The 27112-nt window shown below is 66.6% G+C and overlaps 1 protein-coding gene across 1 annotated transcript in view; it reads right to left on the bottom strand.

Annotated features, from left to right (window-relative positions):
• LOC115639909 (SCO-spondin-like) overlaps positions 1 to 27112 on the bottom strand; it is a gene marked incomplete at both ends in the record, with an annotated part of 89161 nt that overhangs the window by 23395 nt on the left and 38654 nt on the right. The window contains 19 exon segments of the mRNA XM_030542835.1: positions 831 to 976; positions 3299 to 3430; positions 4163 to 4333; positions 4642 to 4688; positions 4872 to 5124; positions 5728 to 5892; positions 6900 to 7082; positions 7463 to 7554; positions 9821 to 9946; positions 12263 to 12392; positions 12760 to 12882; positions 13092 to 13271; positions 15618 to 15782; positions 16136 to 16306; positions 18864 to 18992; positions 19418 to 19831; positions 20720 to 20875; positions 24119 to 24260; positions 25533 to 25755. Of these exon segments, the coding sequence (XP_030398695.1) occupies positions 831 to 976; positions 3299 to 3430; positions 4163 to 4333; positions 4642 to 4688; positions 4872 to 5124; positions 5728 to 5892; positions 6900 to 7082; positions 7463 to 7554; positions 9821 to 9946; positions 12263 to 12392; positions 12760 to 12882; positions 13092 to 13271; positions 15618 to 15782; positions 16136 to 16306; positions 18864 to 18992; positions 19418 to 19831; positions 20720 to 20875; positions 24119 to 24260; positions 25533 to 25755 (3148 nt within the window).

The following is a 27112-nucleotide window of genomic DNA, read 5'->3' as shown; positions in this document are numbered from 1 at the left end:
AAGATGGCACTGAGAGCAGTTAGCCAGGGCTCAGGGTCAGTCCTGGGACCGGTACCAGTCAATATTCTCGTCAGTGGCTTGCAGAAGGGAGAGGAGAGATGCTAACACAATGGCCGGATGACGCCCGGCTGGGAGGGGTCGCAGGCGCTCCGGACGACAGGGTCAGAATTCCAAGTGATCTCGACAAATTGGAGAATTGGTCTGAGATCAACAAACCGAAATTCAAGCAAGACAAGTGCAAAGTACTGCACTTAGGGAAGGAAAATTAAACTCCACAGCTCCCAGACGGGGCCTAACTGGCTTGGGCGGCCGCGCTGCTGGAGAGGGGCTGGGCGCTCACCCCTGAATAGCGTCACCAGCGTGACACAGGCGTGAACAGGGTTAATCTCACTCCGGGTGAGGCAGGACAAGCAGCAATGGGTTAATGCAGCAAAGGGATGTTCTCGCTCTCGGGGAGCTCAGCTCTGGCCCAGGCCCCAAGGGAGGAGCTGGGATCCCCGTCACTGCAGGTGTTTAAGAGGCAGGACAAACCCGTCAGGCCTGGGCTAGGGTTACTCGGTCCCGCCCCAGCGCACGGCGCTGGCTGTGGTGACCTCTCGAGGTCCCTTCCAGGCGGGGGGGGCACAGGGGGCCAAGAAGGGAGCTGGGCCCCCCAATAATCATCAGGTACGGAACTCCTCCAGCCCCAGGGCCCAGGGGAGGAGAGCAAGCTCCTGCCGGAGCTGGGACGGGGGCAGGGAGGAGGAGTCCACGGCCTGCCCAGGCCCCCCCAGCTCTGTGCTGGGCCTAGGGAGACAGTGCTGGAGTGCAGGGGGCTCTTGCTCACTCACCAGAAGGACGGTGCTGGGGGGGCAGTAACAGCCAGCGTGGCAGGGCCTGTCAGCAGGGGGGTCCGTGCCCAGCTCCGCACAGGAGGCTGGTGCGTCAGTGCATTCCTGCCACAGCTTCCCCTCCGGGCAGATGCCGGGCACCTCGCCTGGGGACAGGGAGACAGCGGGACGCACGGGTAGAGCAGCACAGAGAGGACAGGGGAGCCCACCGGCCCCTGGCACCGGGGTCAGCACTGCCTGAGGGGAGAGTGCCCCCTACTGACCTCCCTGCAAGCAGCTGGTTCCTTGGTGCCCCCCTGACTCCTTCTATCAGCCAGGCTCCTGGTTCCCCCCATCAGCTGGTTTCCTTGGGACCCCCCCCGAAGTCCCCCAGCCCTGCAGCAGCTGGTCCCTGTGGGAGGTTTCCCACCCCAGAACTAACCAGAGCCCCCACTTCCCACTTCCAGCCTGTCATCCTGTGCTGCATTGGGTCATAAACTCTGTGGCCAGAAGGGGCTGTTATGAGCATCTAGTCGGACCTGGAAAGAGCACGGTAATGAAGCGGGAATTTTCTGTAATATTTTATATTAAGCCCATGTGTGCCTCAGTTTCCCCTACAATGCACCTGGCGAGGGGGAAAGGATGGCGTTGGCTCTCAGGGCAGGCGGGTCACTGAGCAGGGAAGACCCAGCTCCAGAGCCAAGGGCTGCGAGGTGCGGGGATAAGGAGCTGGCTGCGGGAAGGAGCTTGGAGCTCTCTCACAGGAGCCGAGCACAGAAGGAGTCGGTGAGGGACAGAGGCTGGCCACGGGGTCACAGCAGCTGGGCTGGGCTCTGGGCTGGCCAGACGGGCTCTGCTCTAACTGACCCCTCAGGGTAGCTCCAGGTCCCCCAGGCTGTGCCAGGCAACTGACAAACCCGGCAGCTGGGCCCGCGCTGGGTGAGGGTCGCTGCAGGTCCTGGCTGGGCGTGTGGAGCGAATGAGACTCCCCCAGAGCCCAGCTCTGTGGGACTCACTGGCAGAGCTCGCGGGGGAAAGCAGGAGGGCTGCATGGCCAGCCCTGGAGCAGAAAGGGATGCCCAGGGGGTCGGGTGCACTGTGGGGCTCCTCCCGAAGTTCCAAGGCTGGGGCGCAGCCCAGAGTCTGCGGGTCAGTGACAAACCCAGGCCAGAGACCTTCCCCAAACCATTCGTAGGGCAGAGTTTTTACCCACCACCCGACCGAACGCTGGCCAAGAGCCCAGGCAGGGAGCAGGAGCAAGGGGTCACTCAGGCTCCGGCCTAGCTCCCAGGCATGAGCTGGGGCAGAGCAACGTTTGCAGGTGAGGCAGGCCCAGCGAGACTCCAACCCCTGACGGCCAATGGACTCCTCTGTCAATTCCCGCAGGGAGCTGCACGCTGGCCAGGGTCCCGTTAACCAGAGCAGCCCAGGACACGGACCTGCTCTGCGGGTGGCAGTGGGACCTCTGCTCAGGGCACAACTGCCATTCACGAAGCTCATGTGATGTCAGGTGGCAAAGGACGGGGATGGGGAATAACCGAGACTGTTCTAATCCCGGCCTCGTCTGCCCCTGGGCCGCCCCGGACATCCACTGCAGAGACCAGGCCCAGCTCGCAGGGCCCAGCGCAAGGCGATGAGAACAACATGGGCCTGGAAAAACTCCACGAGGGGAGACTGGAGCGACTAGGGAGGGGATGGAGCAGAGGGGCCGTGAGAAAAATCTACACAAGGAGGAGCGAAAAGGTGGGGGAGGTAGAATCTCTTATTGCACCAGCTCCTGTCGGGGAGAGTTTTCCAGCCCCACGCAGCTCTGGGTGCACCCAGCTGTGTGGGGCTCGAACGCTTCTCTCTCACCAGCAGAAGCTGGCCCAGTAAAAGCTATTCCCTGCCCCACCTTGTCTCTCTCAGAGCCTGGGACCCACACGGCTGCCCTAGCACTGCATATAAAATAGCAGCTCAGCTCGGGAGCGCTGCCTGGGGCATCTGTTCCCCCGACTCCTAGTGCAGGAACCGGGGACGTCCCATTACATTAAATTCAGAACTGATCAGAGGAAATGCTTATTTCTGCAACACATGATTAGCCTGTGGAACTCACTGCCGCAGGAGAGCCCCGAGGCCGAAAGCTCAGCCAGATTCGGGAGGGCCTGGCCATGTCTATGGAGAGCAAACCCAGCAATGATAAATGCTTTGGGGAAGGGAAATGAAACTTGCTGCTTCAGGGCTGCAGCCAATCTCCAGCTATCACAGGCCTCCCCATCCGCTGTCAGGGGTTCTCACACCTCCCTCCGGCCCCTGGGGCACTGGGCTGACCCAGTCTGTCCGGCCCTATGGCCCCCGGGCGCTCTGGCTGCAACTCTGCGCACAGCCGTCAGGGAGGGAGCGGGGAGGTCAGCACGGCCCCAGAGGACGCGGGCCCGGGGCTGGACAGCCCTCCTTAGCTCAGGCTGCAGCCCCATGCCCACGGAGCCCCCGGACAGACAGTGTCTCACCGGCGCAGGGCTGGAGGTTGCAGGTGGTGAACTCAATCCGGTGCAGGACGGTGCTGCCCCGTGTGCGGTTCTGATAGCCGCCCCCGCAGGGCACGGAGCACTCCGACCAGGGACCCCATTCTGCCCCCGAGCCTGCTGGAGAGATGGGGCAGCTCAGGCACATGCATCCCAGAGACCCTCCGGCCCCAGAGACCCCACCAACAGGGCCAGAGACCGCAGGAGCCAGCCCCTGCCCCAGAGACCCCGCCCCACAGAGTCAGAGACCTCAGGAGACACCGCTCTGTTCCACAGAGCCAGAGACTCCAGGAGCTACCCTAGAGACCCTGCCCCACAGGACCTGAGACCCAGGAGACACCACCCTGTCCCACAGAGCCAGAGACCCCAGAAGCCATCCTGTGCTGCGGAGACGCCACCACATAGTGCCAGTGACCCAGGAGCTACCCTAGAGACCCCGCTCCACAGGACCAGAGACCCCAGGAAACATCCCCTGCCCCAGAGACCTCACCCCACAGGGCCTGAGCCCCCAGGAGCCATCTTCTGCCTGAGAGACCCCACCCCACAGGCCCAGTGACCCAGGAGTGCCCCCGGCTCCACAGTGTCACCGATCCCAGGAGCCCCCAGGCCCCAGTGACCCTGAGCCATCCTAGGGCACGCGAGGAGGGGAGGCTTCTCTGACTGCCAGGCTCCGGGATGGGCACCACCTGTGCCGCTGCCCTCGCTGTGGCTCCAGCCCCTGGACACCCCCAGGCCCAGGCCCCCAGAGCAGGGCTGTGCCCAGGCAGCTGCAGAGGAGCACCCCAGCCCTCTACCCCAGGAAGTCCCTTCGGGCCACGGGCAGGAGCTGGGAGCCGCTGGCCGACTCACCCCTGCAGGGCTGCAGGCTGCAGAACTCGACCTCCACGCTGGGGCCCTGGCAGTCACGCCCCCCGAAGGCGGCGGGTGGATCGGAGCCAGAGCGGTAGCGCCGCCGGGTTCCCACGTTGCAGCTGCGGCTGCAGGAGCTCCACTCGGTCCAGCCGCTCCAGCCGCAGTGCACTGGGGAGATGGCAGGGTTAGCTCCTTGTGGGCATTGCGTCCCCTGCCCACACAAAGCCCTGGGGACCCCATCCCTACGCTTATCCTGGGCTAGTGGGGACCCCCCAGGGTCCCTAGCATCCCTCAGTCTCAGTCAGTGCCCATCCAGGGGGGCAGGCCTGTGAAGGGCCCTGTCTGCTGGGGATGGGCCTGAGACCTGCCCTCCTTTTCCCAGGACTGCGCAGGGCTGCCCCACTCAGACCCTGTCCCGCCCGGGCCCTAGTGCTCACAGACCCAGTGTGGGCAGGGCCTGGCGGGGGCGGCATTACCTGGGCAGGGCTCCGTGCCGCACACCATCTCCCCAGCCACGCAGGTGCTGCAAGGGAGACAGGGAGAGGCTCAGTGTGACGCCCAGTGGAGCCCCTCCCCAGACCCAGCCGCAGCAGGCCCCTGGGCGCCCCGGCAGAGGGACCCCGGAGCAGGTGCAGGGCTCGTGCCCGGTGTGGGGAGCGGCTGGCCCGAGGAGCAGGGCCTGGCGCCCCAAACGCTGGCGCCGTACCAATTGTTGCAGGCGTCGCGGGGGGCGGTGTCGCCCGGCTGGTACAGCACCCCCTGGTGGTAGCACAGGCACTGGCTCTGTGGCACGCAGCTGTCGTCCTGCAGGAAGAGGCCGTCAGGGCAGTAGCAGCCCTGGTAGCAGCGGGTGGCGCACTCCACACCGGCGCCCTGGTCCAGGCAGAGCCGCGGGCAGGCGCCCCTTCCTCGCCGGCACTCCTCAGCCGTCTGGTAGATCATGGGCGCAGGGCACAGTGCTGTGAGGGGAGAAGGGGTAAGAGAGAGACGTGGCAGGACCCCAGGGGTTCTCGCTATGGGGAGGGTGGTGGAGGGCCCTGGCAGGCAGCTGGGGCGGCGGGCAGGAGACCCCTAGGTAACAGCCCCATTGGGGTCAGCCCCCCCATCACCATCCTGTCCTGTGGCAGGGCTCTCGCACCCCGTCCCTTGGCAGCACCCCATGCCCTGGCCCAATCAGAGTGAGTCCCCCGCCTTGCCCCTTTGCAAAGCCCAGGGTCTGGCTCATTGCCATAAGCCCCACGCCCCATATGTCGGCAGTGCCCCAGGCCCAGACCCCAGGGGGGAGCCTCCCCATACCTCAGCAGGGCCCCAGGCCAGGCCCCTCGGGGTAAGCCCCACCATATCTCGGCAGGGCCCCGTGCCCAGCCCCTTGGGGTAAGCCCCCCATATCTCGACAGGGCCCCGTTCCCAGACCCTCGGGGTGCCCCCTGTACCTCGGCAGTGCCCTGGGCCAGGCCCCTCGGGGTGAGCCCCCCATACCTCGGCAGGGCCTCGGGCCAGGCCCCTAGGGGTGAGCCCCCTCATACCTCGGCAGAGCCCAGCCCCCAGGGGTGCCCCCATACCTCGGCAGGGCTGGCTGTTGCAGTCCCGGGTCTGGACGAGGGGTCCTGTGCACTCGGGCCCCCCATAGGCCGGGTTGGAGCAGATGCGGCTGCGGGTCTGGACGCCGGAGTCGCAGGTAGCGGAGCATCGGGACCAGGCCGTCCAGGGGGTCCAGATGCCTTCCACTGCCAGGGGCCAGCAGAGGCATGGCCTGGTGAGCTCAGCCAAACCCACTGGGAACCTCCCAGCTGCCGCGCCAAGCCCTGCCCTGGCACCTGCCAACTGGGGAACCCCAGCCATCCTTGGGGGTCCCCCCCACCAACACAACCCTCCCTCCTTGGGGCCTAGAACACCAGCCATGGATCCCCATCCTTCCTCACAAGCTGCCCCCACCAAAGCAACCTCTCCGTCCTTGCAGTCTGGAACCTGCCCCCGTTGATCTCCCTCTGTCCTCGGGGTCTAAAACCCCACCCCCATGGCTCCCCCTTCCTCCTCAGAGCCTAGAACCACGGCCATGGAACCCCCTCTCTCCTCAGAGCTTGAAACCCAGCCTGCCTCAAAGCCTAGAACCTTACCCATGGAACCTCAACCCTCCTCAGATCCTAGAACCCCGCCTATTGATCCCTCTCCCTCCTCAGAGCCTAGAACCCCACCCATGGAACCCCTACCCTCCTCAGAGCCTAGAACCCCGCCGTGGAACCCCACCCCCCTCAAAGCTTAAAACCACACCCATGGATCCCCCTCAGAGCCTAGAACCACACCCATGGAACCCCATCCTCCTCATAGCCTAGAACCATGCCCATGGAACCCCCTCCCTCCTTAGAGCTTGAAACCCAGCCTGCCTCAGAGCCTAGAACCTCACCCATGGAACCCGCACCCTCCTCAGATCTTAGAACCCCGCCTATTGATCCTTCTCCCTTCTCAGAGCCTACAACCCCGCTCATGCAACCCTATCCTTCCTCACAAGCTGCCCCCACCAAAGCACAGCCTCCTCAGAGCCTAGAACCCCACCCATGGAACCCCCTCCCTCCTCAGAGCCTAGAACCCCACCTATGGAACCCCACCCTCCTCAGAGCCTAGAAACCTGCCCATGGATCCCCCACCCTCCTCAAGGGCTGTCCCCACAAGCCCCCTTAGACCCTACTATGGCCCTTTGCCATCCATCCGTCCATCCCCCCGGCTGGGCTCTCACCGGGGCAGGGTGGCGTGTCACACTGCTCCTCCTCCACGGGCGCCCCCTGGCATCGCCCAGCGCCCTCCCTGGTGTCGTTGCAGTGACGGAACCGCTTCCTCACCCCAACACGGTCCACGTCGTAGAAGCAGGTCTTGGAGCATGGGGACCAGGGTGTCCAGTCGCTCCAGGGGCTGGCTGGCTCTGGGGATCATGGGGGGTGGCGCGGCGGGGGGGAGATGGACAGGGCTGATCAGCACTGCCTGGCTGTGACATCAGGGGGCTATCGACAAACTCCAGGATGGGCCCCAGGCTCAGGTCCTGGTCCCTGAGGAAAGGGAGGGCAGTGGTGCCCTGGGACGGGGTGGGGGGCCATGCTGGTCACGTTCTGTCCCCAGCTGGTGGCATAATGGGAGGTTTGGGCCAGTTGTCATCCAATGCCAGCTGGCAGAGATGCCAGGACGCCTGGGTTCTACGCCCAGGATGCTCTGCACTACCCCAGAAGGAGTGCTGCCAACGCTGCCAGGAGAGGGTCCCTGTCCCCTCCCTGTGGGCTGCCCCAGGGCCAGGCAGGGTGTACATACCGGAGACACAGGCCGTGTGGCACTCGCGGACTTGCTGCGCGTCCCCCTCGCACGGGGCTCCACCGTTGGCAGGTGCCGGGTTGGTGGGGGATCTGGGGGTGGGGGGAGGTAGTTAGGGAGAGTGATCGACAGGGGGCAGCACAGCTGGGGGACCCTGATTCTTCTCCCGCAGGATCCCGCTTCCCAGCAGCGGGGAGACTGGCACCCCCTTCCCACAGGGGCACCCGGCCAGGACAGGGGGGCCAACGAGAGAATTCGAGCATCATGGACTAGGACGCTTGGATGGGACTGAGGGGCCACCGCTGAGATTGAAATCCCCCCTGAAAGCTGGCACACCCCAGTGCACAGCTCCCCCTAGTGAGCCCCCCCCGCACAGCACCCCCTACTGAGCCCTGCCTCACTCCCTGCAGCCCAGCCCACCTGACGAGCCCCCATCCTGCTCTCCATAGCCCAGCGCCCCCCGCCGAGCCCCTGCCCCTCTGCCCACAGCCCAGTGCCCCCGCCAAGCCCCCCCGCAGCACAGCACCCCCTGCTGAGCCCCTGCCCCGCTCCCCGCAGCCCAGCACCCCCGCTGAGCCCCCGACCCGCAGCACAGTGCCCCCGCCAAGCCCCTGCCCAGCTCCCCGCAGCCCAGTGCCCCCGCTGAGCCCCCAACCTGCAGCACAGTGCCCCCGCCAAGCCCCTGCCCCGCTCCCCGCAGCCCAGCACCCCCGCTGAGCCCCCGACCCGCAGCACAGTGCCCCCGCCAAGCCCCTGCCCAGCTCCCCGCAGCCCAGCACCCCCGCTGAGCCCCCGACCTGCAGCATAGTGCCCCCGCCAAGCCCCTGCCCAGCTCCCCGCAGCCCAGTGCCCCCCACTGAGCCCCTGCCCTGCTCTCTGCCGAGCCTCCGCCCAGCACCCCTCGCCAAGCGCCCGCCCTGCCCCCCGCGGCCCAGCACCCCCCAGCCCAGCACTGCTTGTGACAGGAGACTGCTCCGCCAAGCCCATGCAGTACGGCACCCCTAGCAGGGCACTGAGGCCAGCGCTCCCTGTGTGTGCCCTACGGAGCCCCTACTACCAGCCCCGCAGTGTCTGATTTTCTTGGGGATCTCTGTGACGTTATTGATATAATCTGGGACCATACAGAACATGGTTGCAACCAAGGTCCTGTAGTGGCACCAAATCTTGTGTAAAGGGGGTCATACAAGGTGTCTAAGACCAGGTCATGGGTTGCTGGTTATGATTATGCTGTCTGGGTGCATGTGTCATTTTGTAGTTGAAGTTATAAGTACTGGCTCTATACTGTCTGTATGTCAAACTTATGCTGTGCTGCTGGGAGACATCCCAGACAAGCTGGTGTTAGCTCTGCCTAGCCTGCTTGATGGCCCATTAAGGACCATCAGCTACACAATTGACCCATTGAGAGGAGGCAGATACGCCCTGTGACTCAGCAGGGTGTGCAGGAACTGGCCCATGTGACTGCAAACTCCATTTTGCTGTAATTTTCCACAGTAAGAACAAAGAGGTTCTTACACCTGGAAAAGTCTATAAAAGGTGGATGCCTCATCTCCATCTGGTCTTCAATCCTGCTTCTTACCTCTGGAGGGACTTTACAAGGAAGCTCTGAACAAAGGACTGAATGACCCATCCCAGCGGGGGATGTTCCAGAGACTTGATTTGAACCTGCAGTTTACTCCATCACTGCTACAAGCCTGAACTAAGAACTTTGCCATCACTGTATGTAATTGATTCCATTTAACCAATTCTAGCTCTCAGCTCTATCTTTTTCCCTTTATGAATAAACCTTTAGATTTTAGATTCTAAAGGGTTGGCAACAGTGTGATTTGTGGGTAAGATCTGATGTGTATATTGACCTGGGTCTGGGGCTTGGTCCTTTGGGATCGAGAGAACCTTTTTCTTTTACTGGGGTGTTGGTTTTCATAACCATTCATCCCCAGGACGAGTTGCACTGGTGGTGATACTTGGAACACTGGTGGTGCTACTTGGAAACTGGAGTGTCGAAGGGAATGGCATGTGACTTGTGGTTAGCCAGTGGGGTGAGACCAAAGTCCTCTCTGGCTGCCTGGTTTGGTGCCTTAGAGGTGGAAAAACCCCGGCCTTGGGCTGTGACTGCCCTGTTTAAGCAATTGGTCCTGAACTGGCACTCTCAGTTGGGTCCCGCCAGAACTGCATCATCACAGTTTCCCACCCTGGGACTGATCCAGCCTAACACAGCTCGGCTTGCGAGACCCAGTGGTGCCACAGGCCTCCATGGCAGGATCTGAGAGGCCAGCCCAGACGTGGGCACTCAGCCCCTGCCACACAAGGGTCCCAGGGTGGTGCCCACCCGGCGGGGTCCACGTGCTTCCCCCCCTGCACCTGAATCTCTCCTGCATGCCGACTCCGCAGCTGCGGTCGCAGGGTGTCCACGGGGACCAGGCTGACCAGCCGCAGTGAACGGGGCAGGCCAGGTCGTCGCACGTCACCACCCCGTCCAGGCACACACTGGGGAGAGGAGATGCAGAGTCAGGAGGCCTGGGCCCAAGGCTCAGCCAGAGCCCAGGGGACAGGGCCAGTGAGCGCCACAGAGCCATGGTGCCCCACAGGGCCGGCACTTCCATTAGGCAACCCTAGGCGGTTGCCTAGGACGCCAGGATTTGGGGGGTGCACGGGAGCTTCCGTTTCTGCTCCCGTTGTGCCGCCAAAGAAGGACCTTCTGCCGACGTGCCGCAGAAAACAGCGGCAGGCAATTGAGCAGCTCAATGACTGCTGCTGTCGCCTGCGGCATTTCGGCGGAGGGTCCTTCCTCGGCAGCACGACAGGAGCGGAAACAGAACCTCTCGTGCCCCCCATGGGGAGCACACAAAATGCCCCCCCCCCGAAATTCTGCATAGGGCACCAGTGAAACGGGGCAGGGCAGTTGGGGAGCACCCAGGGCTGTGTCTGCACTCGGCCCCCAGCCACCGGTGGGTGTGTAACAGGCCAGGGGCCAGAGGGCTGCTATGGGTACAGTGCCAACGGCAGGGGGCGTGCGGAGCCGAGGGTGAGGAGCCCAGGCCCCATCAGGGCAGGCACAGCACACAACAGGTCAAGGGCATCAAGAGCAGGGAGTGGGTGCTGGGTGAGCAGCGTGGGCAGGCGGGAGGCAGCGAGGGCAGGGAGTGGGCGCAGACAGGCAGCATGGGCAGGCGGGGGGCCGGGAGGGCAGGGAGTAGGTGCAGGGTGAGCAGCGTGGGCAGGCGGGGGGCAGCGAGGGCAGGGAGTGGGGGCAGAGTGAGCAGCGTGGGCAGGCGGGGGGCAGCGCGGGCAGGGAGTGGGCGCAGGGTGAGCAGCGTGGGCAGGCGGGGGGCAGCGCGGGCAGGGAGTGAGTGCAGGGTGAGCAGCGTGGGCAGGCGGGGGGCAGTGAGGGCAGGGAGTGGGCGCAGGGTGAGCAGCGTGGGCAGGCGGGGGGCAGCATGGGCAGGGAGTGGGTGCAGGGTGAGCAGTGTGGGCAGGTGGGGGGCAGGGAGGGCAGGGAGTGGGCGCAGGGTGAGCAGCGTGGGCAAGCGGGGGGCACCGTGGGCAGGGAGTGGGTGCAGGGTGAGCAGCGTGGGCAGGTGGGGGGCAGGGAGGGCAGGGAGTGGGCACAGGGTGAGCAGCGTGGGCAGGTGGGGGGCAGCGTGGGCAGGGAGTGGGGGCAGGGTGAGCAGCGTGGGCAGGTGGGGGGCAGGGAGGGCAGGGAGTGGGCACAGGGTGAGCAGCGTGGGCAGGTGGGGGGCAGCGAGGGCAGGGAGTGGGCGCAGACGGGCAGCGTGGGCAGGCGGGGGCAGCGAGGGCAGGGAGTGGGGGCAGGGTGAACAGCGTGGGCAGGTGGGGGGCAGCGAGGGCAGGGAGTGGGTGCTTGGGTGAGCAGCGTGGGCAGGCGGGGGGCAGCGAGGGCAGGGAGTGGGCGCAGGGTGAGCAGCGTGGGCAGGCGGGGGCAGTGCGGGCAGGGAGTGGGCGCAGACGGGCAGCGTGGGCAGGCGGGGGGCAGCGAGGGCAGGGAGTGGGGGCAGGGTGAACAGCGTGGGCAGGCGGGGGGCAGCGAGGGCAGGGAGTGGGCGCTGGGTGAGCAGCGTGGGCAGGCGGGGGGCAGCGAGGGCAGGGAGTGGGTGCTGGGTGAGCAGCGTGGGCAGGTGGGGGGCAGCGAGGGCAGGGAGTGGGCGCAGGGTGAGCAGCGTGGGCAGGCGGGGGGCAGCGAGGGCAGGGAGTGGGTGCTGGGTGAGCAGCGTGGGCAGGCGGGGGCAGCGAGGGCAGGGAGTGGGTGCAGGTGAGCAGCGTGGGCACGCGGGGGGCAGCGAGGGCAGGGAGTGGGTGCAGGTGAGCAGCGTGGGCAGGCGGGGGGCAGCGAGGACAGGGAGTGGGTGCAGAGTGAGCAGCGTGGGCAGGCGGGGGGCAGCGAGGGCAGGGAGTGGGTGCTGGGTGAGCAGCGTGGGCAGGCGGGGGCAGCGAGGGCAGGGAGTGGGTGCAGGGTGAGCAGCGTGGGCAGGCGGGGGGCAGCGAGGGCAGGGAGTGGGCGCTGGGTGAGCAGCGTGGGCAGGCGGGGGGCAGCGCGGGCAGGGAGTGGGTGCAAGGTGAGCAGCGTGGGCAGGCGGGGGGCAGCGCGGGCAGGGAGTGGGTGCAGGGTGAGCAGCGTGGGCAGGCGGGGGGCAGCGAGGGCAGGGAGTGGGTGCAGGGTGAGCAGTGTGTGGATACTGCAGCCCTGGGCAGCAGCGTGTGCGGGCAGGCGGGGGGCAGTGCGGGCAGGGCCGATGCCCACGGGGGGCCGTCTGGGGGCCCCAGAGCCCAGCCCCGGGCACTCACCACTGGCTGCAGTTGTCGTGCAGGAACATCTCCCCAGGGAGGCGCTGCTCCTGGCTGAAGTCGCAGTGGCACTGGCTGATGTTCACGCAGCTGCCCTCCTGCAGATAGAGCCCCGGGGGGCACCGGCACCCTGCCAACACCAGCCAGATGCAGTGAGGCCAGAGGGCGGAGGCTGATGGATCCTTGGGGCCCAGGGATCGCGTCACCCAGCAGGCACCCAGTGTCACCCGCCAAGAGAGAAGCCCCGGGACTCCCGTGGGCTGGCACAGAGCCTGGGCCCTGCTGCCAGCGGCTCTGTGGAGTGGCACCAGTACTCCGAGGGTGCCCGAGGCCAGCGCCTCCCAGGCCTGGGGCAGACTCCAGCCCAGCCGGCTGAGAGGTTGGGGTGCATGGGGAGGGGACCAGGCCAGGTGACAGCTGGGGGTGTGAAGGACGGTGCCATTGGCCAGGGCCCCTGGGCTCTCGCTGATGTCCTGCCGCCCCCCAGCGCCGCTCACCCTCCACACACTGGCTCTGGCAGGTCCTCTCGGTATTCAGCTCCCGGCACGACTGGGGGCACGGCGCCACCAGGCCCCTCTCGCAGTCCCCAGTCTGCACGTGCACCATCTCGGGGCCGCAGTCTGGAGGGGCGCACGGCACTCAGGCAGGAGGCCCCAGACCCCCCACGCCTCCCAGTACCCCCCATTACACTCACACCCTCTCCCCGCACACTCCACGTCCTCTCCCACATTCCCCACGCATACCCATGGGCCTGCATCTCTCCCGACCCCCCATAGCCCCTCCCCGCCTTTTCCGCGCTGCCTTGCCCCCCGGCCCCGCACCCCCTTACCGCGGGCATCCCCGCAGGGCTGCAGGTTGCAGGGCTCTGTCTGCACGGCGTCGCCGGGGCAGGGCTGACCCCCGTTCTTGGGCGGGGGGTCGGCGCAGCTCCGCGTGCGGCTCCGCACTCCGCCCCGGCACTCGGCGTCGCAGTCCGACCACTCGCCCCAGGGGGCCCAGGCGCCGTTCACTGGCCCAGAGAAGGGGCAGGGACGGGGTGAGCACAGAGCTGGACAGCCCCACTGGGCCGGCCCCCCGCCGGATTCCCCTCCCCCTACCCCCCGGCTCTCCTGCCGCGGGGCTGAGGGCAGCTCCCCATGGGACAGTCCCAACAGTGAGGTGCACTGGGGGGATTCCACCTTCCCCCAACGCCTCCAAGAGCAGCCAGGCCAAGTGCGGAGGCTGGGAGGGGCAGCTGGCTGGCTCCAGCAGGGCGGGAGTGGGGCCCACCCCTGGCAGCCCTGGGCCTGGCCCCAAGCTGCAGTGCTGGGCCGTGGGGCTCAGCACACGGGGGCTGTGTGCTGAGGAGGGGGCTGAGACTCTGTCCCCAGCTGCAAGGGGCTGTGCAGAGGGGCAGGCTGGCAGGGCAGGGGTCCCTGCTTCCCAGAGGGGCGCGGCAGGCGGGACGGGGGTCTCTGCTCCCCAGGGAGGCAGGTTTGGGGGGTCTCTGCTCCTCAGGGGGTGCAATGGGCAGGGCAGGGGGTCTCTGCTCCCCAGCGGGTGCGACGGGTGGGACAGGGGTCTCCGCTTCCCAGGAAGGCAGGTTGGGGGGGATCTCTTCTCCCCGGGGGGCACGGTGAGTGGAGCAGGGGGTCTCTGCTCCCCAGGGAGGCAGGTTGGGGAGGGGACTCCGCTCCCCAGGGAGGCAGGTTGGGGAGGGGTCTCCGCTCCCCAGGGAGGCAGGTTGGGGAGGGGTCTCTGCTCCCCAGGGAGGCAGGTTGGGGAGGGGACTCCGCTCCCCAGGGAGGCAGGTTGGGGAGGGGTCTCCGCTCCCCAGGGAGGCAGGTTGGGGAGGGGACTCCGCTCCCCAGGGAGGCAGGTTGGGGAGGGGTCTCCGCTCCCCGGGGGGGTGCGGTGAGCAGGGCAGGAGGTCTCTGCTCCCCAGGAAGGCAGGTTGGGGAGGGGACTCCGCTCCCCAGGGAGGCGTCTCCGCTCCCCAGGGAGGCAGGTTGGGGGGGTCTCTGCTCCCCGGGGGGTGCCGTGAGTGGGGCTGAGGGTCTCTGCTCCCCAGGGAGGCAGGTTGGGGGGGTCTCTGCTCCCCGGGGGGGGTGCAGTGAGCGGGGCAGGGGGTCTCCGCTCCCCAGGGAGGCAGGTTGGGGAGTCTCTGCTCCCCAGGAGGGCACGGTGAGCGGGGCAGGGGGTCTCTGCTCCCCAGGGAGGCAGGTTGGGGGGGTCTCTGCTCCCCGGGGGGGGTGCAGTGAGAGGGACAGGGGAGTCTCCGCTCCCCAGGGAGGCAGGTTGGGGGTGTCTGCTCCCTGGGGGGGCATCTTGAGTGGGGCAGGGGTCTCTGCTCCCCAGGGAGGCACGGTGAGAGGGACAGGGGAGCCTCCGCTCCCCAGGGAGGCAGGTTGGGGGGTCTCTGCTCCCCGGGGGGTGCGGTGAGCGGGGCAGGGGTCTCTGCTCCCCAGGGAGGCAGGTTGGGGGGTCTCTGCTCCCCGGGGGGTGCGGTGAGCGGGGCAGGGGTCTCCGCTCCCCAGGGAGGCAGGTTGGGGGGGTCTCTTCTCCCCAGGGGGGCACGGTGAGAGGGACAGGGGAGCCTCCGCTCCCCAGGGAGGAAGGTTGGGGGGGTCTCTGCTCCCCGGGGGGGGTGCGGTGAGCAGGGCAGGAGGTATCCGCTCCCCAGGGAGGCAGGTTGGGGGGGGGGTCTCCGCTCCCCAGGGAGGCAGGTTGGGGGTCTCTGCTCCTCGGGGGGGTGCCGTGAGTGGGACAGGAGTCTCTGCTCCCCAGGGAGGCAGGTTGGGGGTCTCTGCTCCCTGGGGGGGGCGCCGTGAGTGGGGCAGGGGTCTCTGCTCCCCAGGGAGGCAGGTTGGGGGTTCTCTGCTCCCCAGGGGGTGCGGTGAGCGGGACAGGAGGTCTCCGTTCCCCAGGGAGGCAGGTTGGGGGTCTCTGCTCCCCGGGGGGTGCGGTGAGCGGGGCAGGGGAGTCTCCGATCCCCAGGGAGGCAGGTTGGGGGGTCTCTGCTCCCCAGGGGGTGCGGTGAGCGGGGCAGGGGAGTCTCCGATCCCCAGGGAGGCAGGTTGGGGGGGTCTCTGCTCCCCAGGGGGTGCGGTGAGCGGGGCAGGGGAGTCTCCGCTCCCCAGGGAGGCAGGTTGGGGGGTCTCTGCTCCCCAGGGGGGTGTGGTGAGCAGGGCAGGAGTTCTCCGCTCCCCAGGGAGGCAGGTTGGGGGGGTCTCTGCTCCCCGGGGGGGGCGCAGTGAGTGGGGCAGGGGTCTCTGCTCCCCAGGGAGGCAGGTTGGGGGGGTCTTTGCTCCCCGGGGGGGCGCAGTGAGTGGGGCAGGGGTCTCTGCTCCCCAGGGAGGCAGGTCGGGGGTCTCACCTGGGCAGGCCCGGAGGAAGCAGGAGCGGCTGTCGAACTCGTTGTGTTCGCACTGGCCCCCGGGCAGGGCGTTCCGGAGCAGGTCCCGCCGGCGGAAGGTCACACCCAGCCCGCACGACCGGCTGCACTGGCTCCAGCCACTCCAGGGAGACAGGATGCAGTCCACTGGGGGGGCAGGAGACAGGCGTTAGAGCCGGGGGTCCCAGGGCTCCAGCCAGCCCCCCCGCCCCAGGACAGTTCCCCAGCCGGACCCCAGCCCAGCCTTGTCTAGCCCGGGGCCCCAGCCGGGGGGCATGCAGCCTGAGGGCCGCCAGGGCTCCCATGGGCAGGATCTGCAGGGAATGAGGGAACCGGACAGCTCCAGAGCCTGGCCCCTGGCGCCAGCTGGAGATGGAGCCAGTGGGAGGGCAGGGGCCTGGCTCCCTGCTCCGAGGTTCGGGCAGCTCCCCGAGCGTTGCTGGGTGGTGCCGGGGGGACGTGCCCAGGGCCAAGCGCCCGCAGCGGAGCTCGGCACGTACCACAGCTGCTCTCGTCAGAGCCGTCCTGGCAGTCCGGGTGCAGGTCGCAGCGCTTCTCCAGGGCCAGGCACTCCCCGCTGCCACAGGAGAACTGCTTGGCAGAGCAGGAGCTGGGCCGCCCGGCCGGGGAGGCCAGGGAGACGGTGGGGCCGGCTGAGGCGGTGGGGCCTCCTGCAGAGACAGGCAGCGGCAGGGTCAGTGCCACCCACAGGAGAGAAGTGAGGGGAGCGCCTGGCCCAGCCCCGCAGCTGCCACCCACCAGGGCTAACGCTGACCCGGGGGCCTGGCCCATTCGCTCAGCGAGGACCTGCCCACCTCCAGCCCCTGGGAGCCCGGCCTGGCAGCGCCTGGGCCAGCCTCACCGCGTTTGGCCCACGTGTGACCCGCTGGGCTGCTCCTGGCTGATTTCCTGCCCTCATCAGGGCCGGTGCAAGGAAGTTTCACGCCCTAGGCGAAACTTCCATCTTGCGCCCCCCCAGCCCTGCAGCAGCTCCTCGCCCTGAAGTGTGCCTGCCACCCCTGCGGCAGCTCCCCTCCCCCTGGCCCGAGGAGCCCTGCGGTACCTCCCCACCCCAGCTCACCTCTGCTCCGCGTCCTCCCCGAGCACGCCGTCCTGCTCTAATTCTCCTCCCAGGCTTGTGGCACCAAACAGCTGATTGGCGCCGCAAGCCTGGGAGGCGGAAGTGAAGTAGCAACCGCGCAGTGGAACCCCTGGGCTGCCGGTGGCACGCTGACCCAGGCATGGGTGGCAAGTTTGTAGAAATTTTGGTGGTGCCCAGAACCTGCCCCCCAAACTCCGCCCCCACTTGCCTAAGGCCCTGGGAGGGGTTTGGGGGGAGAGCTCTGGGATACAGGCCCTGAGCTGGGGATTAGGGTGCAGGAGGGGTGCAGGCTTTGGGATGGAGTTTGGGTGTTGGATGCAGGCTCCGGGCTGAGGTAGGAGGTGGGTATGCAGGAGGGGGTGAAGGGTGCAGGCTTTGGGATGGAGTATGGGTGCAGGCTGGGGGGGAGGGGTGCAGGCTCTGGGAGGGAGTTTGGGGGTGGGAAGGAGTGTGTGGGAAAGGGGAGGTGGTGCACGCTCTGGGAGGGAGTTTGGGGATAGGAGGGAGTGCAGGGGGATGAGGGTTGGGGCTGAGGATGAGGGGTTCATGCTGCAGGGGGGGCTCAGGGTTGGGGAAGAGCATTAGGGTGCAGGGGGATGAGGGTTGGGGCTGAGGATGAGGGGTTCATGATGCGGGGGGGCTGAGGGCTGGGGAAGAGGATTAGGGTGCATGGGGATGAGGATTGGGGTTGAGGATGAGGGGTTCATGATGTGGGGGGGCTCAGGGCTGAGGCAGAGGATTAGGGTGTGGGGGGCTGAGGGGTTTGGGGTGTTGGAGAGACTCAGGGCGAGGGCGGAAGCACAGGGTAAGGGCAGCCTGCCCTGCCATGGGGGGCACTAGGCCCTGGGACAGCAGACAGCAGTTCTGCCGGAAGCCGCTCTACTCCAGCAACAGAAGCAGGCAGAGGAGAGGTGCTGCGCCGCTTTCTGTGAGGCAGGGATGCAGCGTGGCGTGTTGGGGGGAGACCCGCAGGGGTCGGGGCCTGGGCCCGATCCAGGCAGGGCCGGGGGAGAGACCGAGCTCCAAATATTGATGGAGCAGGGCCACCAGCCCTGAATATTGCTGGTGCTCGAGCACCGCAAATGTATAGAACCTGCCCCCTATAAACCCTGAGCTGCCGGCTGCCGCGGCGGCGCCCTGACCCAGGGGACACCCTGGGCTGCCGGCTGCGGATGCTGCCGGCAGCTCCGAGTCCCTCTCGATCCCAGCAGCAGCGGCTGCTCAACCACTTAAAAAAAAATTGGGGATGCTTTTTGGCGCCAAATCTCGGCGCCCTAGGCAACCGCCTAGTCTGCCTAAATGGTTGCACCGGCCCTGGCCCTCATCAGGGGTGGCCCCTAGTCTCCCAACGGCAGTCCGCAAAGGGGGCTCAAGGCTGAACCCCATGGGCCCCAGGAGCAAGGCTGACAGCCCCACTTACTCCATAGAGGCCCCCAAGCAGCCACCAGGCAGCAGGGCCCTGGAGAAGGGCCGCTCAATGCCCCACGTATAAATCTGCAGTCCCCTTTGGCCAGCAGCTCGGAGCCCTCCCTCCTGCCCTCTGTGCCCAGCCTGGCCCCAGTCCTGGGGGTGGCGGAGTGGGTGCCTCAGTTTCCCCCAGGTGGTGGGAAAGGGCTGGTAGCTCTTCCCAGAGGCCCAAGGAAGCAGATGTGGCTCACACCTGGCTGTCTGCGGTTGGGGGCCAGGTCAGTGGAAGGTCCCTGAAGACAATGGCAAAGCCAATCACTGGGACATTTGGTATCTAGCAACTAATGATCCTGGATGACCGCCCCCCCTCGAACCAGCTGGGGAACAAAGAGCGGAGGAGGGGCCTAGAGGCCCAGGCCTGGGAACACAAACGAAAAGGACGGGGGTTGGGGAGGACAGAGCAGGAGGCAGGGTCTGGCACACTGAGGGGTCTGCCAGAGACTGTTCCAAAGCTGGGGCCCTGGCCCCGCTCCTGTGGGTTGGTGACCAGGGGGAGGGTGCTGGGAGGATCTGATGCCTCGCAAGCCCCCAGGTCAAATGCAGGGCGCCCAGCTCCATGTGGGGTGGCTGCGAGGGGACTCCCCAGGCTGCAGGTTCCAGGCAGGGTGGGGCCCCTGCGGCTGAGCCGTGGGTCTGGCCCCATCCCTCTCCCCACTCACCGCAGTGCCACTCGTCCGACCCGTCCAGGCAGTCCTCCTGCCCGTCGCACACCAAGGCGGCCTCCACGCAGCCCAGCACCTCGCAGGCAAACTGGCCCTGGGTGCAGAGGAGCCGAGGGAAGGGCAGCCCTGCCAGAAGAACACACGGGCTGGGGGGCTGGCACTGACCCCCCCGGGGGTGCCCAGCACAGAGTTTTCCTGCCCCCAGCAGCACCTCGCGCAGCTCTGCTCCACTGCAGGGGTCTGGATCCCGGCAGGTCGAGACCTGCTCCCCTGGAGGGCACAGACTGTCTGCAGGGTCCAGGGGAACTCGGAGCGGCGGAAGGAGGTGCCCAGGCCAGGGCACGTGGGTAATGCCCACCTCACAGATCCCAGGAACTGCAATGATGGGCAGGGTTTCGCAGGGCAGCTCCCCCGCGGGAGTTGGCAGCTCTGCTCCCTGCATCGGCTGGGTTCTCCTTGGGGGTCATCCCACGCCCACCCAGCTCAGCTGGCAAGCTCCACGTTCCTGCCCTCCCCCCAGCACCAGCACCAAACAGCTGCCCCCTGCTTACCAGCCAGAGTGGTGGCCAGCCCAGGCCTGCCAGGCTGGGAGGGGCCAGTGTGCAGCCCAGGCAGCCTCGTGGGGCCAGGCCCGGGACCTGCTGCTGACACAGTCACGGCCGCCATGCCCGGCAGGGTGGGGCCCAGCAGGCGTGGGGTCCCCGGAGAGGTTGTCCCTGCCCAGAAGAGCCCAGGAGTCCCTGGGGACCAGGTGGTGGGCGTCTCCCCCGGGCGCCCGGGCTCTGGGCTTGCCACACCGGGAGCTCCGGAGCGCCTGGATTCCTCTTCCAGGCCAGGCATCCCAGTGCCCCACCAAGGCCGAGCTGTGCTCAGGTGGGGCACCTCGGTGCCAGCTGCTCCAGGGCTGCGCGTGTCCCCAGCAGGCCCTGCTGTCCCCAGCGTTGGTGTAGCACTGGGCTCCTTCCCTGGGTGAGTCAGAGAGAAAACGTGTCAGTGACGGGCCAGGCCAGTTACCCTGCCTTCGCCCAGCCCCACCTGTCTCCCCCCAGCCTCCTCCCAGCCCCGCCTGTCTCCCCGGAGCCCTGCCTGCCTCCCCGGGCCCCACCTGTCTCCGCTCCAGCCCCAGCCGCACCTGCATTTGCCCGGCCACCCCACAGCCCCACGTGTGTGATGTTATGAGTGTAATATAACAGTCATTTTTTTTTAAAACATCATCTTAATAAAATGTTTATAATCTCACTGGAAGGTGACAGGGCCCGAACGAGTTAATTCCCTCCCAGACGGACCTGATCCAGGGCCCAACTTTAGAGACTGGTTAGGAAGATACTAAATGACCAGAGCTTTGAGATGCAGCGGCATTGTTAGAGGCAGAGGGGTAGCTGTTTGCTCAGGGCTTGGGATGTCAGCAAACACATCTTGTCTATCGCTATAGCTTTGATTCAAAGATCAAACAAGGAATATGAACATTTAGGAAGACACTGGAGTGAAGCAGGATTATTGTCTGTGTGTCTCTGTGAAGGCTGTGGTGACCTGGATCTGAGCTGTTTCATGGGTAAATTACCCTGTGCTAATTGCCAGGGAGACAGAAGACTAAGCTTGTTCTCTCAGGCCAGGAGGCTGCTGGAAAATGTATCCGAACGCTGGGGCCAGCCAGTGTTATCTGAGATCTGCTTTTGGATTTGATTTTAGATTTGCTTTCAGTGACACCACCCCCTGGGGCAGCAGGACGCAGGGCTGGTTTGGGGACTGTGGGGCTGCTGCCGTCCCCAGTGCCTAGGACACTCCTGCTCTCTAACTGGGGGGGACCCAGCACCTGGTGCCACGTCTCTGCCCTGCTCCCGGCCCAGTCTCACCTGCTGCTGCGGTGCCTGTTGGCCTCACTGGCTGGCCCGTGGATTTGGCCTCGCTGCTCTCATTGACTGTGCTGGAAACCCTGGATCCTGGGACCAGAGTCGCCGTGGGGAGCAGGGGCTGCTCGGAGGTGGGGCTGGTCCCCAGTGGTGCAGCACCTGTGGGAGAGGGAGAAGGAACCAATCAGCGGGAGGGCCATGGTGCTGGCTGAGCTGCTCCTGACCCCTAGATCTCCTGTCCTGCCCCCTAAGTCTCCATGTCCTGCCCCCCACACACACACTTAGCACAGCCCCGCTCGCCCAGGAAGGCCCTGCAGCCGGCCCTGCCATCACAGAGGGCTGTGGGGGCTTCACACAGTGCCCCGAGCCCTGCCCCCCGACCAGCAGCACGCCCCGGTGACCCCCATCCCAGGCAGAGCCATGCACTCTGGGCTCCCCGAGGCAGAGGCTGGACAGCTCAGTGGAGAAGGCTCTGGGCCTCACCGGCCTTGCCCAGGGCCTGGCCATGTGAGAGAGGCACCCACAGCTGCCCGTGCTGGGAAATGGGGCTCAGGGGAGGGCAGGAGTGTCATAAACAGATAGCTAAGGGTTAATGTCTCTTTCACCTAAAGCACCTGACCAGAGAACCAATCAGGAAACCGGATTTTTTCAACTTTGGGTGGAGGGAATTGTGTGTCTGGGGTCTTTGTCTGTCTGCCTGCTGTCTCTGAGCTTTGGAGAAGTAGTTCTGTTTTCTAATCTTCTGTTTCTAAGTGTAAGGACAAAGAGATCAGATAGTAAGTTCTATGGTTTCTTTTCTTTGGTATTTGCATGAATATAAGTGCTGGAGTGCTTTGATTTGTATTCTTTTTGAATAAGGCTGTTTATTCAATATTCTTTTAAGCAATTAGCCCTGTGTTGTATCATCTTAATACAGAGAGAACATTTGTATGTATTTTTCTTTCTTTTTTATATAAAGCTTTCTTTTAAGACCTGTTGGAGTTTTTCTTTACTTCAGGGAAATTAAGTCTGTACTCACCAGGGAATTGGTGGGAGGAAGAAATCAGGGGGTAGAGCTGTGTGTGGGTTGTATTGGCTAGCCTGATTTTGCATTCCCTCTGGGGAAATAGGGAAGTACTTTTTGTTTCCAGGATTGGAAACGGAGAGGGCAAGTTACTCTGTTTGGATTCACAGAGCTTGTGTCTGTGTATCTCTCCAGGAGCATCTGGAGGGGGGAAGGGAAAAAGGATTATTTCCCTTTGTTGTGAGACTCAAGGGATTTGGGTCTTGGGGTCCCCAGGGAAGGTTTTTCAGGGGGACCAGAATGCCCCAAAACACTCTAATTTTTTGGGTGGTGGCAGCAAGTACCAGGTCCAAGCTGGTAACTAAGCTTGGAGGTTTTCATGCTAACCCCCATATTTTGGACGCTAAGGTCCAAATCTGGGACTAAGGTTATAATAAGGAGACATTGCAGGGGCTGGGGAGACGAAAAGGGCTCAGAGAAACCTCCATAGGGCAGGGGCGGGGGCGGGGGAGACAAGTGCCTGCTGGTCCCTGGGGCGAGGGAATGGCTAGCGGGGCCGTGCCTGGGAACAGGCGACGGAGCTGGGCAATGGGTCTGAGTCACTCACACCCGCGTGGGCAGAGCCCCTCGCCTGTCCATGCCCTGCCGCTGGGGCAGTTCTGGCTCTCCCTGCTCCCGGCTCTCCGGCCCCCGGCCACGATTCCCCAGTAACGGGATGTTTCCCTGGGGACTCGGCCAAACTGTCCCTGGCTCAGGGCCTTGTCGCTCCTCCCTGTGGCGCCCTGACTGCCCCCAGGTGCTCGCCCCCTGCCCCAGGCCCAGCTCCAGCGGCTCAGGCCTTCGGCAGCAACCGGCTAGGCCTTTTGCTCCCCGGTGCCCAGGACTCTGCCCTGTGGCCTGGCACCGGTCGGGGCTGGGCAGACGCAGGGAGGGCCCCTGAGCAGGTGAGGCTCAGTGCAAGGCTGGGCCCGGTGGAGCCGGGCTGCCTGCTCCGACGCCCGACAGCGGAGGGCAAGGCTGAGGCCTGCTGCTACCCACCCCTCCCCTGGCAGGGACTGCAGGGCGGCCACAGGGGCCAGAGCCCAGAGCATAGGGCTGGGGGCACCAGCCTGTGCAGGAGCCAGAGAAAGGTGCTCCAGAGGAGGGGGCGAGCGGCCCAGGGCGAGGGGCTAGAGCAGTGACCAGGGGGTACCAGGGGCCCAGCCCCCCCCCTTCTGCTCCCTGTCCCAGCCCCACAAGATCACAGCCCCACCCCCATGCTCGCTGTCCCAGCCCTGCCGGGTCCCAGCCCCCCCTCATGCTCCCTGTCCCAGCCCCGCAGGGTCCCAGCCCCCACCCCCCAACCCACTCCCTGTCCCAGCCCCGCAGGGTCCCAGCCCCCACCCCCCAACCCACTCCCTGTCCCAGCCCCGCAGGGTCCCAGCCCCCACCCCCCAACCCACTCCCTGTCCCAGCCCCGCAGGGTCCCTGCCCTCACCCCCAACCTACTCCCTGTCCCAGCCCCGCAGGGTCACAGCCACACCCCCCCGGTTCCCTGTCCCAGTCCTGCAAGGTGACAGCTCCCCCCCACTCCCTGTCCCAGCCCCGCAGGGTCCCTGCCCTCACCCCCAACCCACTCCCTGTCCCAGCCCCGCAGGGTCACAGCCCCACCCCCGCTCCCTGTCCCAGCCCCACAGGGTCACAGGTCCCCCCACTCCCTGTCCCAGCCCTGCGAGCTGACAGCCCCCCCCACTCCCTGTCCCAGCCCCACAAGGTCACAGCCCCACCCCCGCTCCCTCTCCCAGCCCCACAGGGTCACAGGTCCCCCCACTCCCTGTCCCAGCCCTGCGAGCTGACAGCCCCCCCCACTCCCTGTCCCAGCCCCACAAGGTCACAGCCCCACCCCCGCTCCCTGTCCCAGCCCTGCAAGGTCCCAGCCCTCACCCCCCACCCCCGCTCCCTGTCCCAGCCCCAGAAGCTCACAGCCCCTGCCCCGAAACCCACTCCCTGTCCCAGTCCTGCAAGGTCCCAGCCCTCACCCCCCACCCCCGCTCCCTGTCCCAGCCCCAGAAGCTCACAGCCCCTGCCCCCAACCCACTCCCTGTCCCAGTCCTGCAAGGTCCCAGCCCTCACCCCCACCCCCGCTCCCTGTCCCAGCCCCAGAAGCTCACAGCCCCTGCCCCCAACCCACTCCCTGTCCCCGCCCTGCAAGGTCCCAGCCCTCACCCCCCAACCCACTCCCTGTCCCAGCCCCGCAGGGTCACAGCCACACCCCCCTGTTCCCTGTCCCAGTCCTGCAAGCTGACAGCCCCCCCCCACTCCCTGTCCCAGCCCCACAAGGTCACAGCCCCACCCCCGCTCCCTGTCCCAGCCCCACAGAGTCTCAGCCCCCCCCCCATCTTGGCGGGAGCAGCACTCACTCCAGGGGCAGCCCAGCACCTCCATGCGCAGGTGGATGCTCCGGTGATACTCCACAGGCACCAGCCGCAGGTAGCGGGCCAGGATCAGGGGGCGCAGCTCCTGCTGCACCGGCGTGTGGCTGTCCAAGTTGCCCTCCAGCACCTGGCCGAGGGGTGCAGAGGAGCGATCAGCCCGGGGCCGGAGGGCAGGCAGGGGAGAGGCTCTGTCCCCACTGCCAGCTGGCGTGAGAGGGGAGGGGGCAGGCTCGGGGGACGACCGAGGCGGGGTCTGGGTCTGGGCTGCACCCAGCTCTCCGGCTTCAGCCGAGGGCCACGCTGGTGACTTGCCAAGCCCCTGAGGGTGGCACCTCCGTGGCATGAAAGAGCAGCCCCTGGAGACGACAGGTCCCAGCATGCAGTGACAGGAGCAGCCTGGCCGGAGAGACCCTGAATGCCGCCCCCAAGGGCCCGGGCTCTGACTGGGCAGGGCACCCGCAGTACCAGGTGAGCACGGCATGCTGGGCTCTGGAGACGAGGGCACGGTGCAGAGCTCGTGCCATGCACACGGCCCAGTGGCCTGGGCACTGACTGGGCAGGGCAGCCACGGTACCGGGTGAGCGTGGCACGCTGGGCTCTGGGGATGAGGGCACGGTGCAGAGCTTGTGCCATGCACATGGCCCAGTGGCCTGGGCACTGACTGGGCAGGGCACCCGCAGTACCGGGTGAGCCCGGCACGCTGGGCTCTGGGGACGAGGGCACGGTGCAGAGCTCGTGGGCTGCACCAGGGAACCCACGGTACTGGGTGAGCGCGGCACGCTGGGCTCTGGGGATGAGGGCACGGTGCACAGCTCGTGGGCTGCACCAGGGAACCCGCGGTAACGGGTGAGCGTGGCACGCTGGGCTCTGGGGATGAGGGCACAGTGCAGAGCTTGTGCCATGCACACGGCCCAGTGGCCTGGGCACTGACTGGGCAGGGCAGCCACGGTACCGGGTGAGCGTGGCACGCTGGGCTCTGGGGATGAGGGCACGGTGCAGAGCTCGTGGGCTGCACCAGGGAACCTGCAGTACCAGGTGAGCGCAGCACGCTGGGCTCTGGGGACGAGGGCATGGTGCAGAGCTTGTGCCATGCACATGGCCCAGTGGCCTGGGCACTGACTGGGCAGGGCACCCGCAGTACCGGGTGAGCCCGGCACGCTGGGCTCTGGGGACGAGGGCACGGTGCAGAGCTCGTGGGCTGCACCAGGGAACCCACGGTACTGGGTGAGCGCGGCACGCTGGGCTCTGGGGATGAGGGCACGGTGCACAGCTCGTGGGCTGCACCAGGGAACCCGCGGTAACGGGTGAGCGTGGCACGCTGGGCTCTGGGGATGAGGGCACAGTGCAGAGCTTGTGCCATGCACACGGCCCAGCGGCCGGGAGGGGCGCGGGCAGGTACCTGAGCCGGCGGGGGGGGTGCGGCTCCGGGCGCTGCCCCTGTGTAGTTGCGGTAGCGCACTCCGTCGTGGCTGTACTGCAGCCGGTACTTGGTGACGTAGCCCCCGGCCGTCGGGCTGCCCTGCGTGACCAGCGCGCTGACGAAGGTGGGCCGCAGGAAGTCCACCTGGAAGTAGGGGCTGCGGTCGGTCTCCAGGGGGCTCCAGCCTGGCTCGATGTTCAGTCTGGGAGGGGCAGAGGGGAACCAATGGGGCAGGCCCAGCGCCAGCCCCGACTGAGAGGGCGAGAGCCGCACAGGCCCTGGCACCCTGGAGTGGGGAGTCACCCACCAAGATCGATCGACGCCAGGGCTCTGCCACCTGATGGCTCCATCCCTCAGGGGGCTCCGCAGCTGCCATAGGACATTAGCCCCCCAGGGCACCCACTCCCCTCCCACCAGCGGGAAAGGGGGCTGGTCGCAGCACCTGGAACCCACACGTGACTCAGAGCACCCTGCACAGCACACAGGGACCTTGGCTGCCCTCCGGCCCCTCGCCTGAGATGCTGCAGGAACAGACCCCAACCCACTGATCCCAGCCCCTCTCCATAGGCAGGGAAACTAGCCCGAGGCAGCCTGGAAACCCCCGCCCAGGGGCTGAGCCCCCCCGTCCATCCCCAGCTAGGTCTATGGCTACGCTCCGAGCCCGGGGATGAGTCCCCGCTCGCCAGGTGGGGGGCGGCCGGGGACCCTGGTGGAGCCGGGCCGAGCTGAGAGCAGCAGGATGAACTCACACAGCTGTTCCGGCTGGCAGAGGCTGGCGTGAGCATGGCTGGGGGAGCGGGGACCCCAGCCCTCGCTCACACCACGGACGTCGCCTGAGACTGACCGGAGCTAACCCCTGCCACTGGTCCAGGCGCCGGCTGGGCAGAGCCTTTCCAAACACGGCCAGCCCCAACGCCGGGGACGGAGAATCCACCACGTCCAAGGGTCAGTTCCCACCCTGCCAGCCTGACCGTGCCCATCTCCTTCCAGCCACAGGGTGTGGGGGGGACCTGTGTCCGCTGGCCAGAGGGGCCCTCCCCGTTCCCAACCCCGAACCCCGGTCAGAGGGGCCCTGCCCCCGTTATCACCCCTGTGCCCCACCCAAAGGGGCCCTGCCCCCATTCCCACTCCCACACCCTGGCCGGAGGGGCCCTCCCCCCGTTCCCACCCCCATCCTCCGGCCGGAGGGGCCCTCCCCCATTCCCTAGCCGGAGGGACCCTCCTCCCATTCCCACCCCTGTGCTCTGGCTGGAGAGGCCCTCCCCCCATTCCCGCCCCCGTGCCCCGGCCGGAGGGGCCCTGCTCCCGTTCCCACCCCCTTGCCCTGGCCGGAGTGGCCCTCCCCCCATTCCCGCCCCCGTTCCCTGGCCGGAGGGACCCTCCTCCCATTCCCACCCCTTGCCCTGGCCAGAGGGGCCCTCTCCCTGTTCCCACTCCCATCCTCCGGCCGGAGGGACCCTCCCCCATTCCCGCCCCTGTGCCCCGGCCAGAGGGGCCCTGCCCCTGTTCCCATCCCCATCCTCCGGCCGGAGAGGCCCTGCCCCCGTTCCCACCCCCAT

This window comes from Gopherus evgoodei, unplaced genomic scaffold, assembly GCF_007399415.2.
Source record: "Gopherus evgoodei ecotype Sinaloan lineage unplaced genomic scaffold, rGopEvg1_v1.p scaffold_148_arrow_ctg1, whole genome shotgun sequence".
In the NCBI taxonomy this organism is placed as follows: domain Eukaryota; kingdom Metazoa; phylum Chordata; order Testudines; family Testudinidae; genus Gopherus; species Gopherus evgoodei.
Note: the sequence above shows the minus strand (reverse complement) of the source record. Positions and strands in the feature narration are given on the sequence as shown.